The sequence below is a fragment of the Festucalex cinctus genome, chromosome 1 (assembly GCF_051991245.1).
Source record: "Festucalex cinctus isolate MCC-2025b chromosome 1, RoL_Fcin_1.0, whole genome shotgun sequence".
NCBI lineage: Eukaryota > Metazoa > Chordata > Actinopteri > Syngnathiformes > Syngnathidae > Festucalex > Festucalex cinctus.
Window position 1 is genome coordinate 27,049,759 of NC_135411.1, and position 24,116 is coordinate 27,073,874.

Genomic DNA, 24,116 nt, shown 5'->3' on the forward strand with positions numbered 1-24,116 from the left:
ATGTGTATGGGGTGTCGCAAACGGGGCCGGGCGAACGTGTCAGCTGCGTGACGTCACTCCCGCGGCAATTTGAAAGCACGCGCGGATTATTTATTCATTTTTTTTTCACTCACTCACAGAAGTTTACATGTGTAAATGAGTGAGTGAAAAAAAAATCCGCTCTGCGATTGGCTGGAGGGGGTGTAAACACTGTCTTTCGACAGAAAGACTCGAGTTTGTCTGGAGGATGAAGTTTGAAGTTCTTCTGGGCGGGAGGTGGCAACTGTTGCAGAGCCCGGAGCAGCCATACCACCTAACCGGGAAAATTGCTGAGTCAGTTTGTTAAGGCTGCTTAAGATTGCCCTCAGACTTGTCAGAATGCTTTTAACGTGGAACATTCACAAGCTGAGCTGTGATTGGTTACCTGAGCCCTTGTGATGTTATTTTCAGTCGACAGCAAGTTGCAAAATGTGTTTTTAAAGGTACTAATTATACATAAAAATAATGAAAATATCAATTTTATTATAGGCAAAATATTAACGTTTGACTGCTAAAAATGGCTAAATAAGTAAAGTATCTCTTTAACCTGCAATATCTCGACCTAGCTATCAAACTGCTCCAAATCCTGTCGGAATGATTACTCATTCCCTTACCAGCGGTCACTATTGGTGAGTCAGCGGGGGACACGGATCTGAGCAGGATGCTACCTTGTTCCTCTTGTTTACCCTCTAACCCTTTAGTGTATACTGTACACGGCTCTGTAGACGACGTGCGGTGTGTTTCATGCTAATGTGCTCCATCATTGATCTGTTTAAAAACGCTACTCACAAACAGAAGCCTTGTTATATGTTGTCGTGTAACCTGAAGCCGCTCCTGTAGGCGAAGATAATGGATACAATAGCAAACGCATCATCTCGCTTATATTTCTGTCAGACCGTCTGTGAACTCTCCTCTCGCGCAAGTGTAATGCAATCACATACTGTTGTGTTCAGTACAGGATGATGCCTTGCGGCCTTTAATGCAATTTAAGGCTCCTCAGCTTCCCTAGTACATTCGCTTGTCCTGATCTACTGGCTGTCATTCTCTCTGTCAATGCTAGGAATCACTGGAACATTCGATAGGATAATCAAAAGATTTGTTGGTGACGGCATCAATGAGAGAAGATAATCAAATTTGTCCCGATTGCCCATATGTGTACCCCGCTTTAGGACGTTGTGTTCATCAGCATTCCCCTCGGAATGTCATGTATGGGTCACAGTGCCACAATGCAGTATGGAGAACAACTAAACAGGAAGCATTTGAAACAAAATAGACAAGTGAAATAAAACACAGACGTGGCATAATGAGTCACCAAGCAGGAATGCGTGTTGTTTTGGGTGGAAAATCAAATGGATTTAATTTTCCTCATATTTAAGCATTCTGCCACATGATGTACTTCGAGCCGAGGCATTGTTTAGTGTATGTTTTGTTAAAGTCACATTTATTAATATTATCAAAATTACAGTCTATTCACATGTTCCACAGTATACAGTACAAGCACACCATTAATCCCTATTCAAGAAGGTATTTTGTACAATTGAATGCTTCCAAATGTGTGGGAGCAGTTTGTGGAAAGCCCAAACATAACACAACTAACACCATATTTTTGTCCATTCTCACATCCAGTTCTGTCACGGCTAGATGTCCCAATACATTTGTGTAGCGCCAAGCTGCTGCTGATTGTGCGGAGCCGCAGCGGTTAAAGTTGGGTCTGTCGCCGCCTGATTGTTGCCTTTGCGTGTGTCGACTGCAGCGAGACAAGCGCGCTGGTATCTGTGACAATGGCAGCCGGCAGGCAAGCTCAGTCGCTCAATAATGAGCACGCAGGGACACGTGGCCGATATCATCAAGCAGGCAATCAAACACAGCACAGTGTTGGTCAGATCTGGTACTGTGGACACTGGATTTTTAAATAGCCCGGTCGATTGTTTTTGTTTCCCCCAATTGTAACGCCAGCAGCATGTGCGACAGTAGTTGTCATGTTGTGACATGGCGTCAGATGACATCTATCCAGCTCTTCTTTCAGCAGCCTAATAACTTGTGGCATTTGCATTCTACTTTGCCTTCTGGGCAAGTTTTTTTTCTTATGTTGGGGTTGCTCAGTGTTTCCAGAAGTAATGTGAACACTGCAGTTTGTAACGCAACAAAACACAGAGCTACGTGACTGTGAATGACACACAGAGAGGCTCTGCATGGTCGTTGTTTAAATGGCAAAGCTGGGTGTTATGTTGACGCGATACCATGCGGATCACTTGCGTGACTTACGATTACTTGCCATTATACAGAGACAACTCCCATTGTTTACACACTTAGGTGTAATCTAGAGGACCCAGGCGCACTTTCAGTTTACCGTGTGCTTTTAAATGGCCTGCTGTCAAGACACTGTGGAGACAAAAGTATTGAGACACCTACAGAAGGTGAAGATGGACGGATGGACGAGTATGGAGTCATTGACACATGTTCTAGCTCTAGCTTCCACATTCTTTCTCGGATTCTATTCCATCCCCAAAGGTGTTCTTCCACACTAAACGCATGCCGTTACGGGCCCTGAGAACTGCCGAAGGAATTTTCCCAAATGTGTTCTGAATATTTATGATGCAGGTGATTCAACCCCTGAATGATTATTACATAATCAATCGATAGGTCCATTTTGTGTATTTCAGCTTTCATGCCCAAGACCCGAACACATTGGGGAGTGTGTGCCTCTGTATTTTTGCCTCTTTGTTGAGTTTGCTTCTGGTTTAGCCTACATGTGGAGGAACCTGTTTTAAAAGAGGGCGTGTCAGATTTGCGTGTGTTTTCAGTAATCTGTTTGCAGGAAAACCAGTTGGAGCAGATATGTTATGATGCTCAGTGAGCCTGTCCATGTGTGACGATGTACACGCCGTGTTAGTTTTCTCCTGTACATCCGATTTTTTACAAAATACTGCTGATGAATTTCTTTTTGATATAACAGCCTTGACACTGCACAAATTGATTAATCTTTGCCTGCTGTAACTTTGACATGTCGAATTTTGAGTCAGTCGGAAGAAATGAGTAGGAAACAATCTTGTCAAGCGTGATAAACACATACTTAGAATCTGGCCAGATTTGGGCCTTTATTTCCTTTCCTCCCTTGTGATCAAAATATGCAAAATCCCAATTCTTGGACCCATTTTAGACTGACGGTATGATAACCGTGAGCAAAAACATCGTATCACACTATTAAAATGCCAGCTCTAAAATGACCTTTTTTTAAATGTTTAGGTGGGTAAAAACAGCATTTTTTAAAAATGTAATAATAATAATAATAAAAATAATAATAATAATAATAATAATAATAATAATAATGTTGTTTCACAAACCATTCACGACAGTAAAAATAACAGTGAGAAAAGTTAATTTCCTGGCAATCTGCAGTCTGGATGCCCTGTTGGCACAATGCTGCCTTTCACAGGTCAGTCTTGGTTTTACAAAGGGCATGGATGAGATTCCCAATTTCCATTTGAGATATCGTTATGCGTTTGGTGTTGGTCATCTTGAGTAGGGATAGACCGATAATCGGCTGGGACGATTATCGGCACCGATATTAAGCATTTTGACGAATATCGGCATCGGCCATTTTGAAGAATCATATGGCCGATAATAGATCCATTCAAAACAAACAAAAACAAAAAACAAAAAAAAACTTAACTTCAAGGAACTAATTTAAATGTATTTATTTATTTTTTTTCAATTTAAATTTTCAGAGATGCTGCTGACCCTGGGAACTCTCAGCACCATCTGTTTTTGTTTGAAATTAAAACTAAGATAATTACAAAAATAAATAAAATACTTCAAATATATTGAAATACTTTGTTTAGTGTAAAAAACAATTGTTTGTTTTTATTTAACTTTTGAAAACATGCCACTGCACCTGGGAGATCCTGGGACTTGTTAGATTTTAAAAACAAAGATGTCTATTGACTAAGATTTAAAAAAAAAATCCAATATTTTACTAACCCTAAAAGTTGCTCAATAAGTATATACTTTAAAATAAAAAAAAGAACTGAAGTTTGTATTTTTCCCAAATTTTGATGCCAACATTTTCCCTTTTTAGTGAAAATTAATATCGGCTCCAAATATCGGTTATCGGCGTCATTGACTACTAATAATCGGCATCGGTATCAGCCCTGAAAAAACCATATCGGTCTATCTCTAATCTTGAGTACACCACAATATACATAATCCACGATAGCGTCTCCTACAGCTTGTTTATGCACAGTTTAACACAATGCTTTTGTCTCCCGGTAGAGAATGTCCCCGCCGAGCTACGAGACCCCTTCTACCGTGACCAGTACGAGCAGGAGCACCTTAAGCCGCCCGTCACACGCCTCCTGCAGTCCTCTGAGCTTTATTGCCGCACGTACAGCCTCCTGCTGCTGGGCACTGGCCGAACTGAGGTGCAGCCCAAAGACAACACCGCCCTGCTGCAGCTGCTCGCCGACCGAAGTCTGGTCTCCAAAGAGCCTGACTCGGCAGTGACTGATGCAGACCTGCGACATAAGCCCATCAAAATGGTAACAATTGTTTTTTTAATGAATATGATGCAGTGCGAAACAGTTCTCAAAGGCATACTTTTGAAACAACTCCCATTAGGTTGTGGAGGTGTGTATTACATTTAATGAGAAAGGGCCCCAGGATCGAGCCCTGTGGGACCTCTTGTGCTTATTTTTGTCAGTTACATCGAGTTCACGCTGACTGCGTGGCGGATACGGATGTGTTTTTGTATGGCACCCGTACGGACTGCAATTCACATCGAGTGCGTTGCGTGAGCTGTATGTGTCCGGAAATCTGCACCCCCGAGACCACAAGCTCAGGGGGTTCATACTGAAGAGTTGAGTTCACGCGATAACAACTGTGTACGTATATAGACTGCTACTTATAGACAATAGCCACGCTTGCTTGTCGTTTACATCAATATGCTTTTTGGACATTAGTTCTGAGACTTCTACCATGGCTCTTCTCTAATGGGTAAGGACGTTTTGTGTTTAAATAGTGTTGTTTTGTCATGTTTAATTTATTTTGAGTTCGTTTTTTGTCTTTTAAATGTCCGACGTGCTACATAGTTAGCTAATAACAAGTTTGTAAACGGTTTTATTTTGAAATATACCGGATCAACCTTGATGCTGACGCCTGGCTTCCTGTCTAGTTCATGTCATTTCTTCAGCTTCATGAAAATCCGCGTTCTGTATCAGGCTTGACTACAGGTCGCGTGGGCTGAATTGAATTTGGGTCTTGTTTATGCTTTGATTCGTGGGATTAAAGGACCTCCAGAAAGACCCCCGCTCATTCATCCCTGCTCCCTTCCCCCCTCTCCTTTACATCACCACCACTTACTCATCCTGCTTATCCCAAAGGATGAGTGGATCCAGCTGCCAGCACAACTACAGCCACATGCGTCTTTCACCCACACTAAAAATGAATCCTTCACCATTATGCCCCCAGATTTAACCAGAACGTATCAGCGTGTCTACATCATACAGAGGCATAGTGTTTCCACTTGTGCAGGAGGGGTCATAATTCTATTCCAGGTTGCGTGGAGAGCACTACAATGGATGCTCCCTAACAGCACAATAGCCGAACAGTTCTGGTGAAACTCAGGATCGTGTGTCGCAAGAACACCTCGGGCTGGGCCTTGTAAATCGAGTCAAAGAAACTGGTTTGTCGTCTTGTCCCCTTTTTTGACAATCAACCTCTCACTTCTGTCCCTCACTCCCGGCTCACTCACACAGCCGTGAAAACCAGCGTCTTGAAGATAAGCCAACAATTAAGTTGTCTGAAAGGGCTGAGTGTATTGCTGGTAATTTAGTTTCATGTAACCTCTCAACAACTTTCTCCCTCAGTGGGAACTTGTTTTGGAGATACCATTTAGGCCACTGTTGGGCAAACGTTTGGGCTTAAATGCTGCAGTGAATTTTAAAACCGAAAGATGGGCCTGGCCAACGAAACAGTTTTGTTTTTGTTTTTAATGAGATCAATAATACATAATAAATCAAAGTAAATTCTGTTAGTAAGGAGAGAATAATAAATCAATTTGAATTAACCAATCTTCTGGAAAAAAACGGCGGAATTAATGTGACAAATATTACAGGACTCTTGATAATGTAAATGTTGTTATATAACAAAGTATTGCGATTAAACCTAGTTCTGATGAGCTAATCGGTCAGAATCTTAACTTACCTTTGGACATTTGCAACCCTCTGGCGATGGCCCCTTCCACCATGACTGTGCTGTTTGTGCATAAAACAAGGTCCCTAAGGGCAGGCTTGGATGGGTTTGGTGCGAAAGAACTTGACCTTGCCTCCTTCAAAAAATGCTTTAACAATTGATTCTGTTTTTAGAATTGGTGGACCAGATCAAATGCTGGTCACAGAACATTTTTCTCGTTTCACTTTGCTTTGTTTGACAATTTGACATTCATTGGGGAAAATACACTTTTTCACAGTGCTCATTGAAATCAGGCCTTGAAAGAGGCAGGAATTAGGGCACAACATAGCACTTTGGAAGCTAATCCAGATCCATCATTCAGCTGTAAATCATACGCCTCTAGAGCACAAGCACCAAGGACTGATATCATAACTATCAAGTCAGAGGCAATTGTTAGTTTTTGGGTTGCATGGTATACCATAAAAGATTTAACGATACCACATACAAAATATTTTTAGTAGCTTACTGGTATTTCTGCGTAATTTGGCAAAAAAATAGTTTGTGTGCTTGGCTTTGACCCGTTTCTTCATCACACCCATAATTATGTACAGTATAAATCAAAGGTAGCTTGTTTTAGTAATGTTTTCCACAACAATGTCATAGGTGGTTTTTATGCATGCTGTTGCTATAATAGACTTAGTTGCTTGCGTGCCTCCGATCCAAATCCTGACCACTAAACTGTTTTTTTGGCTGCTACTGTCCATCCCGCATTAATTTGCCCCCCGCATCAGACCCACAGCCGTAGATGCGTCCGTCCGTCCTAAGCCAGTCTGCCCCTCGTTGGCAGCCAAAGAAAGTGGGTCACGACTCAAGTTGCAGCCGCAGTGAAGGAAGCAGCTTCAGATGTGGTCTTGGCCGATAAACGGCTTTGGAGTGGCGGCAATCTGACACAGATGAAAGCTTTGCATCAAGTGTCTCACACAATCTGATGAGAAGCCCTTTTTCAGTGTGATGCAGTGCGTTTCTCCAAACCACAGTAAAATATGTACAGTGTATTGTTAGATAGAAACCTCTCCAACAGTGTCAATTAGGACTTATCTTTGTCAGGGAAGCAAAGTTGTAGACTGCACCAGCATCACAAATCTCCACATATCTGCTGTTTATAAAGCAAAACACCGTGTGATATAAATCAGAGTAGGACAAAAGGCAGGCGACTCACTGAAACCACACAAATGGTTCTTTTTCTTATCAAACATTAAGCCACAACTTTCATCCGAACAATTGTTTAACTAAACAGTATAATCGCTAACTATTTTTGAGGAAATTAGATGCAGGCTGGAATGTAATCATTTGAAATACTCATGTCATCTTTTGGTGTATGCCTAAAGGGTAAGTCAACCTTAAACATTTTTTGACAATATTGTATGTAACCTCACTAGTGTAAACATTACATTATGATTAATATTGCATTTGTGGAATATGAGTTATGCAGCAAAATCTAGCCATTTTTGTCCATCTCAGGGGGCAGCCCTTTTGCCACTTGCTGTCGGCTGAAGATGACATCAGTTTCTCAGGGATCCGGTAGCGACCAATCACAGCTCATCTGTTTTCTGAAGCTGAGCTGTGATTGGTTGTTGCCTGAGACCTGAACAACTGTGATGCCATTTTCACTCGACAACAAGTGGCAAAATGGTCACCTTCTGATATTGATAAAAACTGCTGAATTTTGCAGCTAAACTCATATTCCACTAACACAATATAAACCAAAATACTGTATTTAGACTAGTGTGGCTGCATAGAACATATTGTCAAGAATTTTTATGAATTTGTAGTTTGTTTTTAACTTGCTTTCTTGATCTGATTTAACTTTCCTAACTACTGCATTCACTGCTGCCAAAGTGAAATAATATTGAAGGTGAATTAATGTCCCATTTTGATAAAGTCTGCGAAAACAGCACTATCGGTGCATTCCTCTTGAAAGTAATTTGTGTTTGTGTGTTGTGTTGCACTAGTACTCTCCTGACCCTTTGGTGGTGGAGGCCTGGACTGTGTAACTCCTCAGATTGAGGGTAAAGATATGTGAAGATTAGAGATAATCTTCCACCCAGACTGAACGTCATGATCCGTGATTGGATGACACACCCGACCGGCGCTCGCTCATGGGGGGTCCACCTACCACCATCAAACTGATTTGGTTCATTTTAATCTATAGTGTAAAAGTGTCCAGTATTTTTTTAATTGTCTATTTAATCACACTAAAGTGTTGACAGGGATGAGAATCACATGAATTGATGAACTCCATCCTCTATCTTGATTATACGGAGCCCCTAAAGTGACATGGTAGAAAAAAACAACAACTTTACGTTCCCTCGCAAAACATTTTGCGTTCTTTGCGAGGGATTGCGTTCCCTCGCAAAGACTGCGTTCCCTCCCAAAACAACTTGGCGTTCATGCAATCTTTGCGAGAGAACGCAAAGTTGTTTTTTTTCGCCTACCATGTCACCTTCGCTGCGCCGTAAACACTTCCGGGTCATCTTCCATGTGAAGAAAAGCGACGTGTAAACAAAGCAGTGGGAAAATGCATGCTCCATGCTAGTCGCTTTGGGAAAGCTTTCCCACTGTTTTGTTTCATGTTTACAAACGTTCCATCCTCGTCGCTTTTGTTCACATGGAAGATGACCCGGAAGTGTTTACGGCGCAGCTAAGGTGACATGGTAGGCGGAAAAACAACTTTGCGTGCCCTCGCAATCTTTGCGAGAGAACGCAAAGTTTTTTTTTTGGTTTTTTTTCTTCTCTCTCTTCTACCATGTCACATTAGGGGCTCCGTATTGATTATAAACAGAGTGGGCAATTGTATTTTCCTAACTTTCCCAGACTGGTTTCTGTACCATGTGCACGAGGTCCATAAAAAGGTCCAGTAAGGTCCATATAGGCAGGTTTGGATGAGTTTGGGAGTGGAGGAAGTCAGTGAAAGTCAGCCAGAAATTCTGGCTAGGGCCCGGCGACTTCAGACGGAAACACTGAAGCTGATATTGCAGGGCTGGGAAAATGGGCAGATGGGCCACCTCATTCGTAGATGAGGAAGAAAAAGAATAGTTAAAATGTGTATGTAAAAATATTTTATTATTTATAATTATAAACTTTCTATATGTTAAATTGAGGCGACACTGTGGCCGACTGGTTAGCACATTCACCTTCCAGTGCAGAGGTCGTGAGATCATATCCGGGCTCCGGCCTTCCTGTGTGGAGTTTGCATGTTCTCCCCTTGCCTGCCTCTGTGTACTCCGGTTTTCTACCACATTCCAAAAATATACATGGTAGACCAGTTCAGGCTGTGCCCCATGTACTGCCCGAAGCCAGCTGGGATAGGCTCCGGCACCCCCGTGACCCTTGTGAGGAGTAAGCTGATAAGAAAGGGGATGGATGGATCAAGTTAAACAATAATTGTCGAAGTTGTTTATATTTATGTCTATTTTTAAAATATTTTTATTTTATTATTCTTAATAAATTTACCAATTATTTAATGTGATTTAAAAAAAAAATCCAGAAAAAAAAACCCATGTGAAATAGTGCAACAAATATTCCAGGACCCTTGTTTATACAAATTCTTGGTATAGCGGATTAAAGACTGGATCAGGCCATGTGTGGCCCACGTCGGGCTTGTGCTTTGCCCACCACTGTGTTATGGATATGTGTCCCAAATTCGTGCTCACGATTCTTCACTAAGCATGTGCACAAAGATTAAATAACACACTGTATGTACATGTACCTTCCCATGCTAAATCCCCCTTTTGGGCCTCAGACCTGCCTGATCCCTGTTTGCTTCCCCTTCAGTGGGCACTAGCAGGGTTGTGCAGGGTTTATTGTCAAGTCATATTTCAGACATAATCAGGGCGTGCCCTCGTCATTATCTTGCTTAATGAGCCGAAAAATGCCCTTCTGTTATTTGCTTGCCTTTATTGCTGCAACATTTTGAGATACATATTTTCCAAATTGCTCTGTTGATGAGGCTAATGAAGGGAGAACTAATGCCACATGGGTCACGAAGGAACTAGACTTGTGAGCCAGTAGCATGGAGCTTTTTGCTTGCAGAGGCAAAGGCTTGTGTTGAGATGCATTGTGGGTCAACCTGGCTGGTTGTCATGGTGATCTTGGCAGCCTCTGCCTCATGCATTCTAGAGTGGCTGCTCTCTCCCCTCTCATTAGGGAGAGTGGACCGGCCCACTCGGCAGTGGGGGGATTCTACCGGCGAAAACCATACCCCCCCCCCCCCCCCCCCCACACACACACACACCCTTTCATTTTGCACATTTGCTCATGAATTACTGCTGATTAATTACCGTATACCACTCTCGTCAGTCTTTCTTGTTTACTTCTGCTTTCATCTCCTGTTGCTACATCGGCTGGGTGTGGAATAACAAAACATGTTGGTACGATATATATGGTTTTGTTTTTTGTTTTTTATCCAGGTAGTCTCACTGACTGAGATCGTACAATCCTATTAAAGTGTCTTGTGAGGTGAACTCCCTTTTGCACCAAATGGGTGCGTCATTGTGTTAGTGATTCCCTCGAGCCATACAAAAATTCTAAGCAGTAAAACATTATGTTAAAGTGCTTCAGAAAAATGTATTCCTTAAACTTAATTTTAGTATTATTTTGACTAAAATCAATGTGTGGGTGCTTAAAAATCATTTTTCTTATCATTTTGACATTGTTTTCATTGTACTTTTTTTTTTTTTCTTGTAAAATTAATTACAATATTGTGTTTATCTAACGATTACATTGCTGTAGAATTCTGTTCTCTTTTCAGCAAGGTCGTAATTATTCTGGGAAAAGTATGAATCTAACTGCGTATTAGTTATTATAATTTTATTCTCGTTACAGAATTTTTCTTAATACTAGATATTTTTTAGTTTTTTTTTTTGTTCTTGTCTGACATTCTCGTAACTAGGGGTGTGAATTGCCTACTACCTGACGATTCGATTCGTATCACGATTCACAGGTCAAGATTCGATTCGATACCGATTAATCCCGATACGAATTTATAAGTCGATTGTTGCGATTTTTTTTCATTCAAATTTAGAAAATACTAATCAGTAAGCTTGTAGAGTGTAAGATTTATATGAAAATGTATTATTTATTTATCTGAAATTTCAGTCTTATAGAGGTTGTAATCTGTTTCATGTTTGAACAGCATTAAAATAAAATATTAAGGCTTAATGTTCCATTCATATAACATTCTTCCATGCTCAAGTTGTGAATCCTAAATAAAAAAAATAAATAAATAAATAAAAATCGATTCTGCCGATTATTGAATCGATTCGAGAATCGCGCGATGTAGTATCGCGATATATCGCCGAATCGATTTTTTTTTAACACCCCTACTCGTAACCAACTTTTTCCACTGTAGTTTTTATATTTTTGCTGTGACGAATGCTACCGTAAATTGATTGAATAAAAAAACAAAAAAATCCTGAAAACCAATTGGGGAAAAAAAAAGAAGAAGAAAAAAACAGAACTGGAGGGAGGGAAATTATTCACACACACACACACACACACACACACACACACACACACACACACACATATATACATATATATCGATTTTTTTTAACACCCCTAATCTATCTATCTATCTATCTATCTATCTATCTATCTATCTATCTATCTATCTATATATATATATATATATATATATATATATATATATATATATATATATATATATATATATATATATATATATATATATATATATATATATATATATATATATATATATAAAGGGGTGTGAATTGCCTAGTACCTGACGATTCGATTCGTATCACGATTCACAGGTCACGATTCGATTCGATACCGATTAATCCCGATACGAATTTATAAGTCGATTGTTGCGATTTTTTTCCATTCAAATTTAGAAAATACTAATCAGTAAGCTTGTAGAGTGTAAGATTTATATGAAAATGTATTATTTATTTATCTGAAATTTCAGTCTTATAGAGGTTGTAATTTGTTTCATGTTTGAACAGCATTGAAATAAAATATTAAGGCTTAATGTTCCGTTCATATAACATTCTTCCATGCTTAAGGTGTGAATCCTAAAAAAAAAAAAAAAAAATCGATTTTGCCCATTATTGAATCGATTCGAGAATCGCGCGATGTAGTATCGTGATATATCGCTGAATCGATTTTTTAACACCCCTAATATATATATATATATATCTCGATTTTATATATATATATATATATATATATATATATATATATATATATATATATATATATATATATATATATATATAATAAAACTATTTACCATAACCTTGACATGGGGTTGGTTGAATCGTGATCTGCTCTGAGAGGATTATACAGGCTTTCATCTGTATCCACTGCCGTTTGTCCTATTTTTTGCTGTTGCAGCAGCGCATCATTTTCACAGTTCCTAATACATGACATTTATATGGAATTGATGACAGTAAATGTTGGTTTAAAATAAATAAATTGACTTTAAATTTAAGTTAAACTAAAACATGTTATTTGTGAACAGTAAAAAGGATATAAAATTAAAGATCCGTTTGGATAAGATGACCGTTGACAGAGTTTATGAAATCAAATTTTTGGGATGACAATAAAAGAGAAAATTAATTGGAAAATATGTCAATTATTTAAAGTCCAAAGTATCAAGATGCATTTCAGTATTAAAGAAAAAACAGGTTCTGGATCATAGGGCACTCCGTATTCTCTACTGTTCTTCCATATACATTAATATACATTCCATATGTTATTGTGCTGTTTTGTTTTGTTTTTTACATCAGTTCAATACATTACATACACTCATCATTCTGCAAAAGAAAGCAATCACTATTATTCATAAGGCAGGTTACAGGTATCATACAAATGCACTATTTTTACAGTCAAACTTAGTGAAACATAAGAGGCATTATAGAGCTGCAGATGACAATGTTATTCAAAGCCAAAAATAATCTATCTAAAAATATTCAGAAATAATTGATTTTAAGTGGAGGAGGTTATAAATTGAGAGGTAGATTTTATTTCAAAATTCCGAGGGTATACGCATAACTAGAAATTTTAGTTTATCTGTGTGTGTGGGGTCAAATTGTAGAATAGGTTGAGGAGCAAAAGGAATGTTTTAAAAAACAAACCAATTCAAAAACGGTTATCGAAAAATATTTTCAGGAGATAAAAAAAGAAAAAAAGAAAAAAAAAAGATGGTTATTGATGGTCCACATTTGTTTCACATGTTTATGTTATGGCTATATGTGCATACAAATATTTATAGGATATAAAAGAGAATCAGAATATTAAATGAATAATACTGATGCAGAGGGGAAGGAATTGAATAAATTGTACGTCTTCCCACCTTAAGTTTTCTTTCTATGTTGTTTTGACTGCACATTTTGCGCTAATATTATTTTTTGCTTTTGCTTGTTCCTGCATGGGATGTATATCATTTGCATTTTCGGAATTCAAACAAACAAAAAATAACAGTAGAGAAAGAAAAACTCCCCACAGAAACGGAAGAGGCATTCCAACCCCTGGCGAGCATATCAGGAAGGGGCAGCACATCCACACAGTGTTGCCCAAAACTGTCAGACAAGCGCAAGCTTACATGTGACCAGCAAAGGTCAGCAGTTTGGCGGATGAGGTTCATGCATGCATGCGTGCACACAGCTGGAACGCCACCATCCCTTGCTCCCCTCTCCCCATCCCATGTAGGAATGTCGAGCCTGTAAAGTGGAATTAATGCTGTGTCAAAGGAAACAGCCACTGATTTGTACCGATTAGGCTCAGGACTGAAAAATGGACCCATGACCAGAAAGTGCTGTTTGTGGTGATTAATTAGTAGGCTGATGTTGTTAGTCAGGTGGGGGTGGGAGGTGTCTTTTTGGGCTGTTGAAAAGAAGCCATTAGATTTGTAATGGCAAAGAGTTGCCTACCTTCCACCAGCTTGTCCAAAGAAGAACTGGCACACTTATAAACAACCAATAATCCTTCAGAAATTATGAAATGTGAGATTAACTGATTTTGTTTTAATATTAAAGGAGACAAATTTATATGTATTTTTCATATCTAATCAGTATGGGGAAGAGGCTGTCCAATTTTTAAATGCAGGAAAGTTTTCCACCTCCTAAATCTTGTGATTTTAAACATTAGTTACTGACCATAGAGGGATTATCCTTTGCAAACACAAGACTATAAGAATTGTTTGAAACTGAGCATGAAGGCCTTAATATTTGAAACCTGGGTTTGTTTACAGCAAATAAAGCATCGCTCGCTTGCAAGTCTTTTGGTGCACACAAAGCACAAACACTTAATGAACTAACAGGTTTACAACATTCTAGATGAGCTGTCTTGTAATGGGCTCTGGCCATTACAAAGGTTATGCAGGTTAGTAAGAAAATGCACTTACTATAGGAGGGAGACAAACACAACCGTGTAAAATCTGTGACATAACTATGAATGCAAGCAACGCTCGATGAGTCATGCTGTGCTCTACAAAAGAGAAAGCAGGAAGCAGTTGAGTGAATGTCAAACCCAACCCACATGCATGCGTGTAGCTATATTGCTGATCCGCTTCCAATGTAATCATTTAACAGCAAAACACAAGTCCAAAGTTCACCCGCTTCAACTGACGTGTTTGACTGTTTAGTACCTTTACAGTGTTTCTGCTGACTCACATGTGGCTTGTGGTGACGCCTACAGGAGGCTCTGTGTACAGTCAAATGTTCAAGGGCTCTTAGTTGCTCAGTATTTTGTTTTCTACTGTATCGACACTGTTGATTTGGATTCTTTCTTTCTTTCTTTTTTTTTTTTTTTTTTTTTTAAAGCACGTGTGACCTTATTTTTGTCCCTCTCTTTGCAGAGTGCTCACCTGGCCTTGATAGATGCCCTAATGATCGTGGCAGCCTCGGAGACGGTGACGTCGGTGAAGGCGGGTGCATCTCAAGCGCTCCTGTGCGGGGCTTCGAGCTGGGAAGATGCTCTGCTCCACTGGGTTAACACGGTGAGTCGGCACACTTTTGTCTACACGCCATGACCACAATATTGGGTACACCTGCACAGTCCAGAAAATGTGGGAAATGTCATAAATCGAAAGTTACAACTGTAACTACGGTTCTATGAGTCCCGGACGACCGCCAGAAGGCGGTGCTTTAAGCACTGAATGTTCCTTTCGCGCATGCGCAGTTCGAGTAATGCATACCAAATTAGTCACCTGTGACCCCTGGGTGACCCTAGAAGGGTATAAGTTCCGGTGTCACCCAAGGTTCGTTTCCTACGGAATCTTCTCGCGTGAACACGAGGATTCCGAGCGACAGGACGCCCTGGCGGTCGTCCGGGACTCATAGAACCGTAGTTACAGTTGTAACTTTCGTTCTATTTCGTCCCTCCCGACCGCCAGAAGGCGGTGCTTTAAGCACTGAATGACTAATACCGGCGTAGTCGCGAGGGATCTCAGACACAAACCTCACTGAGAAGCCCCAGCAGGACCCAAGATCACGCCAAGCGGATGGGGAGAGGTGACATCCACGCTATAAAACCTGGAGAAGGTGCAAGGCGTTGCCCATGAGGCAGCAGCACAGATATCCTCCAGGGAAACACCCCTCAGGGCGGCCCAGGACGTGGCAACGCTCCTGGTGGAGTGACAGCGCACCCCTGACGGCAGGGGGCGGCCCGACAGCAGGTAGGAATGGCGAATGGCATCCACGACCCAGTGAGACAAGCGCTGCTTGGAGAGAGCGGAGCCCTTGGTAGGACCACCATAACAAACAAAAAGCTGGGCAGACGTACGAAAGCCCGCCGTAGCGTCAATGTAACACTGCAAGGCTCTCACCGGACACAAGAGCTCCGGCCTGTCCCCACCATCAGCAGGAGTGGGTACATAACGTTTAAGCCGTAGAGGCTGGTTAGAACGAGAGCCAGACAACACCTTGGGAATGAAGGCAGTGTTTGGCCACAGAGTGACGCCGGCGCCATCCGGGTGCCATCGCAGGCAATCGGGGCTAACCGATAAAGCGTGTAGGTCGCTGACGCGCTTGGCGGAGGCAACGGCGAGCAAGAGTGCAGTCTTGCGCGACACCCACAGAAGGTCTGCCCCCGCCAGGGGCTCAAAGGGAGGCCTGCACAGGCCGTCCAGCACCAACTGCAGATCCCACGCCGGAACCCGAGGGGCCGGGCGGGGACGAAGACGCAGAGCCCCTCTGAGGAACAAGGACACCAACCCATGGCGCCCCACGGAACCGCCATCAGCACCAACATGCCGGGCAGAAATAGCTGCCACATACACCTTCAGCGTCGACTGAGACCTGCCCTTATCCAGGAGGGACTGCAAGAAATCCAGGATGGTGGGGATGGAACATGAAGCAGGGTCCACCCCGTGTTCTCCGCACCATGCCACAAACAACTTCCACCTGTTGGCATACTGTAGCCGAGTGGACGGTGCCCTCGCATTAAGAATGGTCCGTGTGACAGACTCTGTACAGCCGGTCAGCAGCGGTTGGGGCCCCTCAGTGGCCAAACACACAAGCGAAGGCGCCGAGGGTCGGGATGCCAAACCCGACCTCCCTGTTGAGACAACAGGTCCTCCCTGTCGGGGAGACGCCACGGCTCGCCGGAGCACAGTTGACGGCGCAGGGGGAACCACGTCCGGGCCGGCCAGAAGGGGGCGACCAGCAAGAGCGTGTGACCCTCCTGAAGAACTCTCTGAAGCGTCAGCCATATCAGAGGGAGCGGCGGAAAGGCGTAGAGAAGGCACTCCGGCCACGGCTGCGCCAGTGCATCCAGACCCAGAGGGCTGGTGGCCTCGTTCAGGGAAAACCAAAGTGGGCAGTGGGTCGAGGCCTCGGAGGCGAAGAGATCGACCTCCGCCGTGCCGAAGCAGCTCCAAATCATGCGCACCACCTCTGGGTGGAGGCGCCACTCTCCCGGAGGAGGACCCCGACGGGAGAGAGAGTCCGCGAGCTGGTTCCGAACCCCCGGCAGATAGGTGGCCCGTAGACTGGCCAGACGGGGAGCAGCCCACCTGAGAAGGAGCTGGGAGATCTCCAATAGACGGGCGGACCTGACGCCGCCCTGATGGTTTATGTGAAACACGGTCGTGGTGTTGTCCGACCGTATGAGAACATGCTGTCCGCTCAGGTATGGCAAGAAGTGCATGAGTGCCAAGTGCACCGCCCGAAGCTCCAGCACATTGATGTGATCGGCCCTGTCGCGCACAGACCAAATTCCCTGAGCCGTCCTGTGCTGCCAGACAGCACCCCAGCCCGTGAGGCTGGCATCCGTGGTGACTGTTTCGCGGCGGGCCGGGGCCACACCCAGCGGGACGCCGCTCAATAGAAAAGCCCTCTCCCTCCAAGGTGCCAGGGCAAGGAGGCACCGACGGGACACCCTGAGCCTCCGGTGGCGGTGCCACTTGGCGTCCAAGTGGAAGCCGTTCAGCCACCTCTGTAGTGGGCGCAGTGTCAGCAGGCCCAACGGGACCACAGCCGTCATGGACGTCAGCTTGCCCAAAAGCCGCAAGTAGGCGACGTAAGGCAACAGCCTGCCCCTTCGAAAGTGCGCGAGGAGGCGAAGAACATCGTCGACTCGGTGAGGAGACGGGTGGGCTCTCATAACCGTGGTGTCCAACGTCACACCAATGAAGTCCGTCCGCTGAGAGGGGACCAGAGAGGACTTGGGCAAGTTGACCCTGATACCCAACCGGGCCACATGAGACAGGAGATCGGAGGTGTCCCGGATCACCTGAGCCCGCGACGGCGCGCAGAGGAGCCAGTCGTCGAGGTACGGCAGCACCCTCATGCCCACAGACTGCAGGGGCGCCAGAGCAGCCCTCACAAACCGAGTGAAGACCCGCGGAGCGAGGGAGAGCCCGAAAGGGAGCACACGGAACTGCCAGTGACGGCCTTTGTAGGCAAAACGGAGAAATCGACGGTGTCGAGGTGCGATGGGGACGTGGAAGTAGGCGTCCTTCAGGTCTATAGACGTGAACCACTCCCCCTGGGCGAGCGACTGCAAGACGTCGTTCGTGGTTAGCATGTGGAATGGCAATACCTTGAGATGTCTGTTGAGCCCCCTCAGGTCCAGTATCGGTCGGTATCCACCGGTCTTCTTTGGGACAAGGAAGTACGTCGAGTAGAAGCCCCCGGGCTGTGCCAGGGGGTCCACGGCCTCGATCGCGTCCTTTGCGAGGAGGGCGGACAGCTCCTGGTCCAGAGCCGAGGCTTTTGCCGGGTCGGCGATGAGAGTCATCCTGACCCGACAGGAAGCAGGAGGCCGGCGTCGGAACTGCAGCTCGTACCCGTGGGTCAAGATGGAGACCACCCATGGGTCTGAGGCACGAGCAGCCCAGTAACTGAGCTGCTGGTGGGAAAAATGTCCGACGGCCGGCCCCAAGGCCTCAGTCCCTGGCCCTCCGGCCCCTAGGGGCCCGAGAGGGACGGCGGGTGGGGCCTGCAGCCCGTGGTTGCCCTGAAGGCAAGCGGGTGGAGGAGCGAAAGTCCTCGGCGGGCCTCTGCGGGGGTCGCCGGGTGCCATAAGCCTCGGCAGGTCGGGGCTGAGGAAAGCGATGAAAAGCAGAGGGTGCCCCAGGCCTACCTCGTTGGGGAGGCAGGGCCCTGTTGAGGCTGGAAAGCTGCTTCCTGGTCTCATGAGCCTTAACCGTCCTTTCCAGTGCACCCACAGCGGCAGAACCAAAAAGCTCCCCCGGCTCCACAGGAACACTACGGAGGGCCCTCCTAGAGGCCTCCGACAAGGGGGACTGCGCTAGCCACACCTGGCGGCGCGCCTGCACTAGGAAGGACATGAGTCAGCCGTGTTCCCTAGTCATGAGGGCAAAAGCCTGGAGGGCTGCATCACTGAAGGACACAGCAGCCTCCACCCTGTCCGCTTGCAGGGATGTAGAGAGAGCAAGCATGAGGTGAGCCAAAGAGTTCCCAATGCGAGCAGCACGTGCACCAGCGCCATAGGCCCGTGTGAGAAGGTCGTCAGTCACACGACATTGGGGTCGAGGACATCGCACAGATGGCCGAAGGGTCTCCTCCGGGGACACAATGAGGGATGCGACAGCTGGCTCCACAGCAGGCATCCGGTCCAAGCCAACACTAGCAGCACCGTGCATAGATGCTAAATCACGGCCATCAGCCGAAGGACGGGAGAGAGCCCCAGGATCCCTCCAGCAAGCATGGAGTTCCCGCAGATAGTCCTCAGATGCGGGGACAGAAAAGGCCGAGGAAGGGCGCCTGCGCCGGAAGAAGGCGCTCTCAGACGCCGATTGAGCCTGTGGAGGCACCTCCAAACGCAGGAGGTCCAAGGCATTGCGCAGGACAGCCCGTATAGAACCATCCCCCGCCTCACTGGACGAACTCTGAGCGGACGCTGGAGAGTTTGGTCCCAAAACCACAGACCCCGGGTCACGGTCGTCGTCATGAAAAAAGGAAGCCGAAGCTGCCAAGGAAATGGCGTCCTCCTCAGGAGGAAGCACTGGCATGGGCGGGGTGGATGGTCGCGGCATGGGCAGGGCAGGTGGTCCCGGCCCCCCCGTAAGTGCGGGAGGGTGACGGTCCTGCAGAAGAGATCTCACCTCTGCCAGCTCAGCCTGAAGGTGCCCAACCTCCGAAGCAAGTCGTCGCTGCGCCGCCCTCTTCCTGGGGGGGGCATGTACAGCAGAGGACACACCGAGACGTTTCCGGCGCCTCTGTTGGGAGGACGACAGATGACCCAGTGGACTGGGGTCACTGACACCAGGACTGCAGGCCCGGCCATCCCCGGCACGGTCAGAGACAAGACACCTCGGGCAGCGATCGTCCAGGACATCGGAGGCCTCAAAGAGGATACCACAGTCCACGCAGCAATGGGAGTCCTCCATTGTGAGCACAAAGAGGCCCAAACAGCGATGAGCGGGAAGCTGAGGGAAGGGGGCGTGAGCGCCACCTGCACAGCAGACCTACACCGAGCAGCCGACGCGTGAGTCGGGGCAAACAGTAAGCCGGTAAAACAGCGATAAGCCGAGGGAAGGGGGCGCGAACGCCACCTGCACAGCAGACGCACACCGAGCAGCCGACGGAGGGCGGGGGCAGACAGCCAGTTGTCAACAGTAGCAGTAAGCTGAGGGAAGGCGCGCGAACGCCACCTGCGCAGCAGACGCACACGGAGCGGCCGACGGGCGGGAGGGGCAGACAGCAGTCGCGAAAGCGGCGACAAGCTGAGAGAAGGGGCGCGAACGCCACCTGCACAGCTCAAGCCAGGTGCGCACCGCAGGCGGGACACGCACAAAAAGTAAGACAAACAATCGAGCGAAGCGCGACGCCGTAAGCTGGGAGCGGGAACGCTGACGCTGCTCTCACCAGCAAAGGCACAAAAAGAAAAGCAACAACCAAACGGCAACACCGTCGGAGAAAGCGGCGCTAATAAACTGAGAGAAGCGCTAACGCTGCCAAAGCCAGCGGAGGAAAAATTTAGGGTAGACCACGAGCCGTGGTAGCCAGGGCGCTAACGCGAGGCTAGCCACACAAAAAACTCAAAACACCGCAGTAAACGCGGAAATAAGACGACAAGTAGTCAATAACCTTACCCCACGGGAGGTTAGAATACGCGACCACGTCGGGTCACAAACGAAGGAAAGAAAAACACCGTCGCCGCAGCCTTTGGAGGGCGAACTACGCAGCTCCGACCGATCCGGTCACAAGGCTCCAAGCGGCGCGGTCAAGAGGATAAATACAAATCCCAATTCTTACACTCTTCGAAAATGTGTCGTATGCATACGCCACGCGAGAAGAAAAGAGGAAACGAACCTTGGGTGACACCGGAACTTATACCCTTCTAGGGTCACCCAGGGGTCACAGGTGACTAATTTGGTATGCATTACTCGAACTGCGCATGCGCGAAAGGAACATTCAGTGCTTAAAGCACCGCCTTCTGGCGGTCGGGAGGGACGAAATAGAAGCAAAATTATCTGATTGTAGGATGCTCTGATGCTGTGTGAAATGCACAGAGTGATAGCCATGTTGCTGAGTCCTGTTTGTATGGCCAAAGTGACAATTGTTTTTTTTTGGGCTCTGTGTAAAAGATCTGAATTACGTTACATCGTTTACTGCCATATAAATGAATGAAACGGAACAATATCAACTGGCATGTCATGCTTTTTTTTTTTTTCCTCAATAAAATGCATCAAACTGGCCAAAATTAATATTGCTCTAACGGTATTGTATTGGTGTATTTAACATTGTGGGCATATATTATATAAAGCAAATACTTAAATATACCTGTCAAAAATGTAGCTGTTGCACACTATTAGAGAATAGCACAGTTTTGTGTTACGGTGTTTACATCTTCCTGTGTCGAGTTTTTATGTTCTACCCATGCAAACATGCATGTAAGCTTCATTGAACACTCTAAATTGTCCATAGGTGACAATGTGAGTGTGAAAGGTTGTCCATATGTTCCCTGTGATTGACTGGTGACCAGTCCATGATGCACCCAGCCTGTAACCCGAAAGTCAGCTGAGATAGCTCGAGCTCACCTGTGACCTGTCCTTAAATGAGGACAAGCGCTATTTGGTCTATGATAAAATTAACAAACTTGTTTTGATGCACACTTTCAGCTCAACCAGAGGCTGAGGGAACTTGCGGAAGGGGCCCAAAGTGAAGAAACATCTCAGGCCATCACAGAGAATGAGCCCCAACCTCTTCAACCTGCTGTGAGTGTTCTTTGTCGCCTGTCGTTACATCTAAACACGCGTGTAAATCTGTTTTTGCAACATGTTGCTGGTTTTGCTACGTTTGCGAGCTGATAATATTTTATTAATTTGCACCAGCACATTTATATGCTGCTACTAAATAAAACTGAGAACAGAGTCAACAAGGTGATTTGGAAGATGCACCACAGTCCTTTCCTTTTGGATGACTGCTACTTCCTTTACTGTCAGGCTTTAAATCTCTCTTTGTGCTCCTGTCCTCCATTTCTCCTCTCTGTCGCCTTCCTGTCCTTAAATGCCTCTTTGACAGTGTCCTACTCGCTGGTACTGGAAACTAGTTCCTGTAAGTTCCCTTTCTTTGCTCTGTTCCTTTTCCCTCTAACTCCATCCCTCCAGTGTCCTCTTCAAATGTATCAACTGATATCTGACAGGTTAGGCCATTTTTTTTTTTTTTTTTTTTTTCTTTTGCCACATATTTAATTTGAGTTCTGCAAGTACAGGCTGCGTCACAGTTGATTAACCTGCGAGTGGGTGCATGATGGCCAAGTGCATGCCTGGCTTGTCTGCACATGTTTGAATGGTAATAACAGCAGTGGTTTGTTTACATGTGGGGAATTTATAGACACTCCCTAAACTCTTTGCTTTTGTCCCGTCTTTACTTGTCCTACTTTTTCCCTTACAGAAGTAAGGATTCACATGTATTTACCTGTACTCTGTCTGTTATAATCAATGCAACTCCTTGTTAGGCCTCCACCTCATCTGTTTACATTCTGTGTCACACTGCACATACTGTATTCATTTTTCCATTTAGAACACCAAGAAAAGTTCCACTGAATGGGAGCCGGAAGAGACAGTGTAGAAAAAGAAAACATTTACACATTAACGTTACATTAAATTTAGGCCAATCACTACCGAGTTTCTATATGAACTTTTTTACTGCCACACGTTATCCAAAAAACAACCAGTGCCAGCCGATTTTGAGCATTTTAACTAATATTGTGTACTTTTACTACATAATCCTGGTGGGTACCACATGAAAAATTGCATTCCGTTCCTTCATTAGAAAAGAAAAATCTTTGTGTGAAATCTTTCTAGCTTATTCTGTTCTTTAGTAATCACCATTTTAAATATGTAATTTGAGAAAACAAGCTTGAGAAAACAGTGACTTTTGACACTGACAGTAATATATATTTTTTTGTTTGGTGATGCTCCGTGAATTAGATTAAATGTAACAAAGGCTTTGATCATTCATGTCATCCTTGAAAACGTTCTATTTCATCAGATTTCGTCATGTTTCATTGTAATTTCATATATCTTAAGCTCATTGAAACGAGATACAATGCTGCCATCTGCTGGCCATAGTTAGTGGGTATTTTTGATTCCACAAGCCATTGACCAGGAAGCACTGCACTTCAAATTGATTAAAAAAAACAAAAACAAAACAAAACCGTAGTTGACGTCATTTAACGCGTTTATGGCGGCATAAATTGTGATCTTAGTCATCGTTATTAAACGTTTTTGGCAGTCAAAGAGTTAACAATAATTTTGATTATTTCATGTGTAATATTCTAATTTCTTGTAATTATGAATTGTGCCTTTTGGTTAGCTGTAAACTCCAGTCATCAAACTTATAAAATCTTAAAATATTTTACACTGGCCGTCATGATGTACAAGTTTCACTTTTTCAATTCAACTACTGAAATAAATTGAATTTGCTACGGTTTATGCATTTATTGAGATGTCACATGTATATGACAAGAAAAAGAATTCCCAGCACACTGACATAGACTGTACTTGGTGTTTTTATTTGAGGGAAGAATACAATTCACGTCCAGCGTCATCATGTTCACCGCATTGTTCCCTCAAATAAAAACACAAAGTAAAGTCTATGTTAGTGTGCGGGGGATGGGTTTTTTTGTTTGTTTGTTTTTTCCTTCTTTCTTGTCACACTACACGAGTTCCTGCTGCACACCAACCAGCACCTAACCATTGGGGGCTACACAGGGTCACTTCCTTTCATGCACATGTATGTATTTAAACAAGATCATGACATAAAAGCATTTGGTCATAATTTCTGCAAAATTTTAGCACATGGCATTCACAAACATGAGGAGGAGGCATTTTTACATGCTATCTGAGTAATAGCCACGGTTTGCTGTGATGTAGTAACCACAAAGTCATTTCTGTATTTGTCGTTTTAGTTTAGAGACAACAGTGCTTA

The 24,116-nt window shown here is 44.5% G+C and overlaps 1 protein-coding gene across 2 annotated transcripts in view; it reads left to right on the forward strand.

Annotated features, from left to right (window-relative positions):
• camsap3 (calmodulin regulated spectrin-associated protein family, member 3) overlaps positions 1-24,116 on the forward strand; it is a 43,558-nt gene that overhangs the window by 5,108 nt on the left and 14,334 nt on the right. Inside the window, exons 2-5 of one of the 2 annotated variants that reach the window (XM_077526733.1) lie at positions 4,291-4,556; positions 15,071-15,211; positions 21,803-21,898; positions 22,206-22,238. In XM_077526733.1, coding sequence (XP_077382859.1) covers positions 4,291-4,556; positions 15,071-15,211; positions 21,803-21,898; positions 22,206-22,238 — 536 coding nt within the window. The remainder of the gene's footprint in view (positions 1-4,290; positions 4,557-15,070; positions 15,212-21,802; positions 21,899-22,205; positions 22,239-24,116) is intronic. The other variant, XM_077526741.1, reaches the window with a different exon arrangement.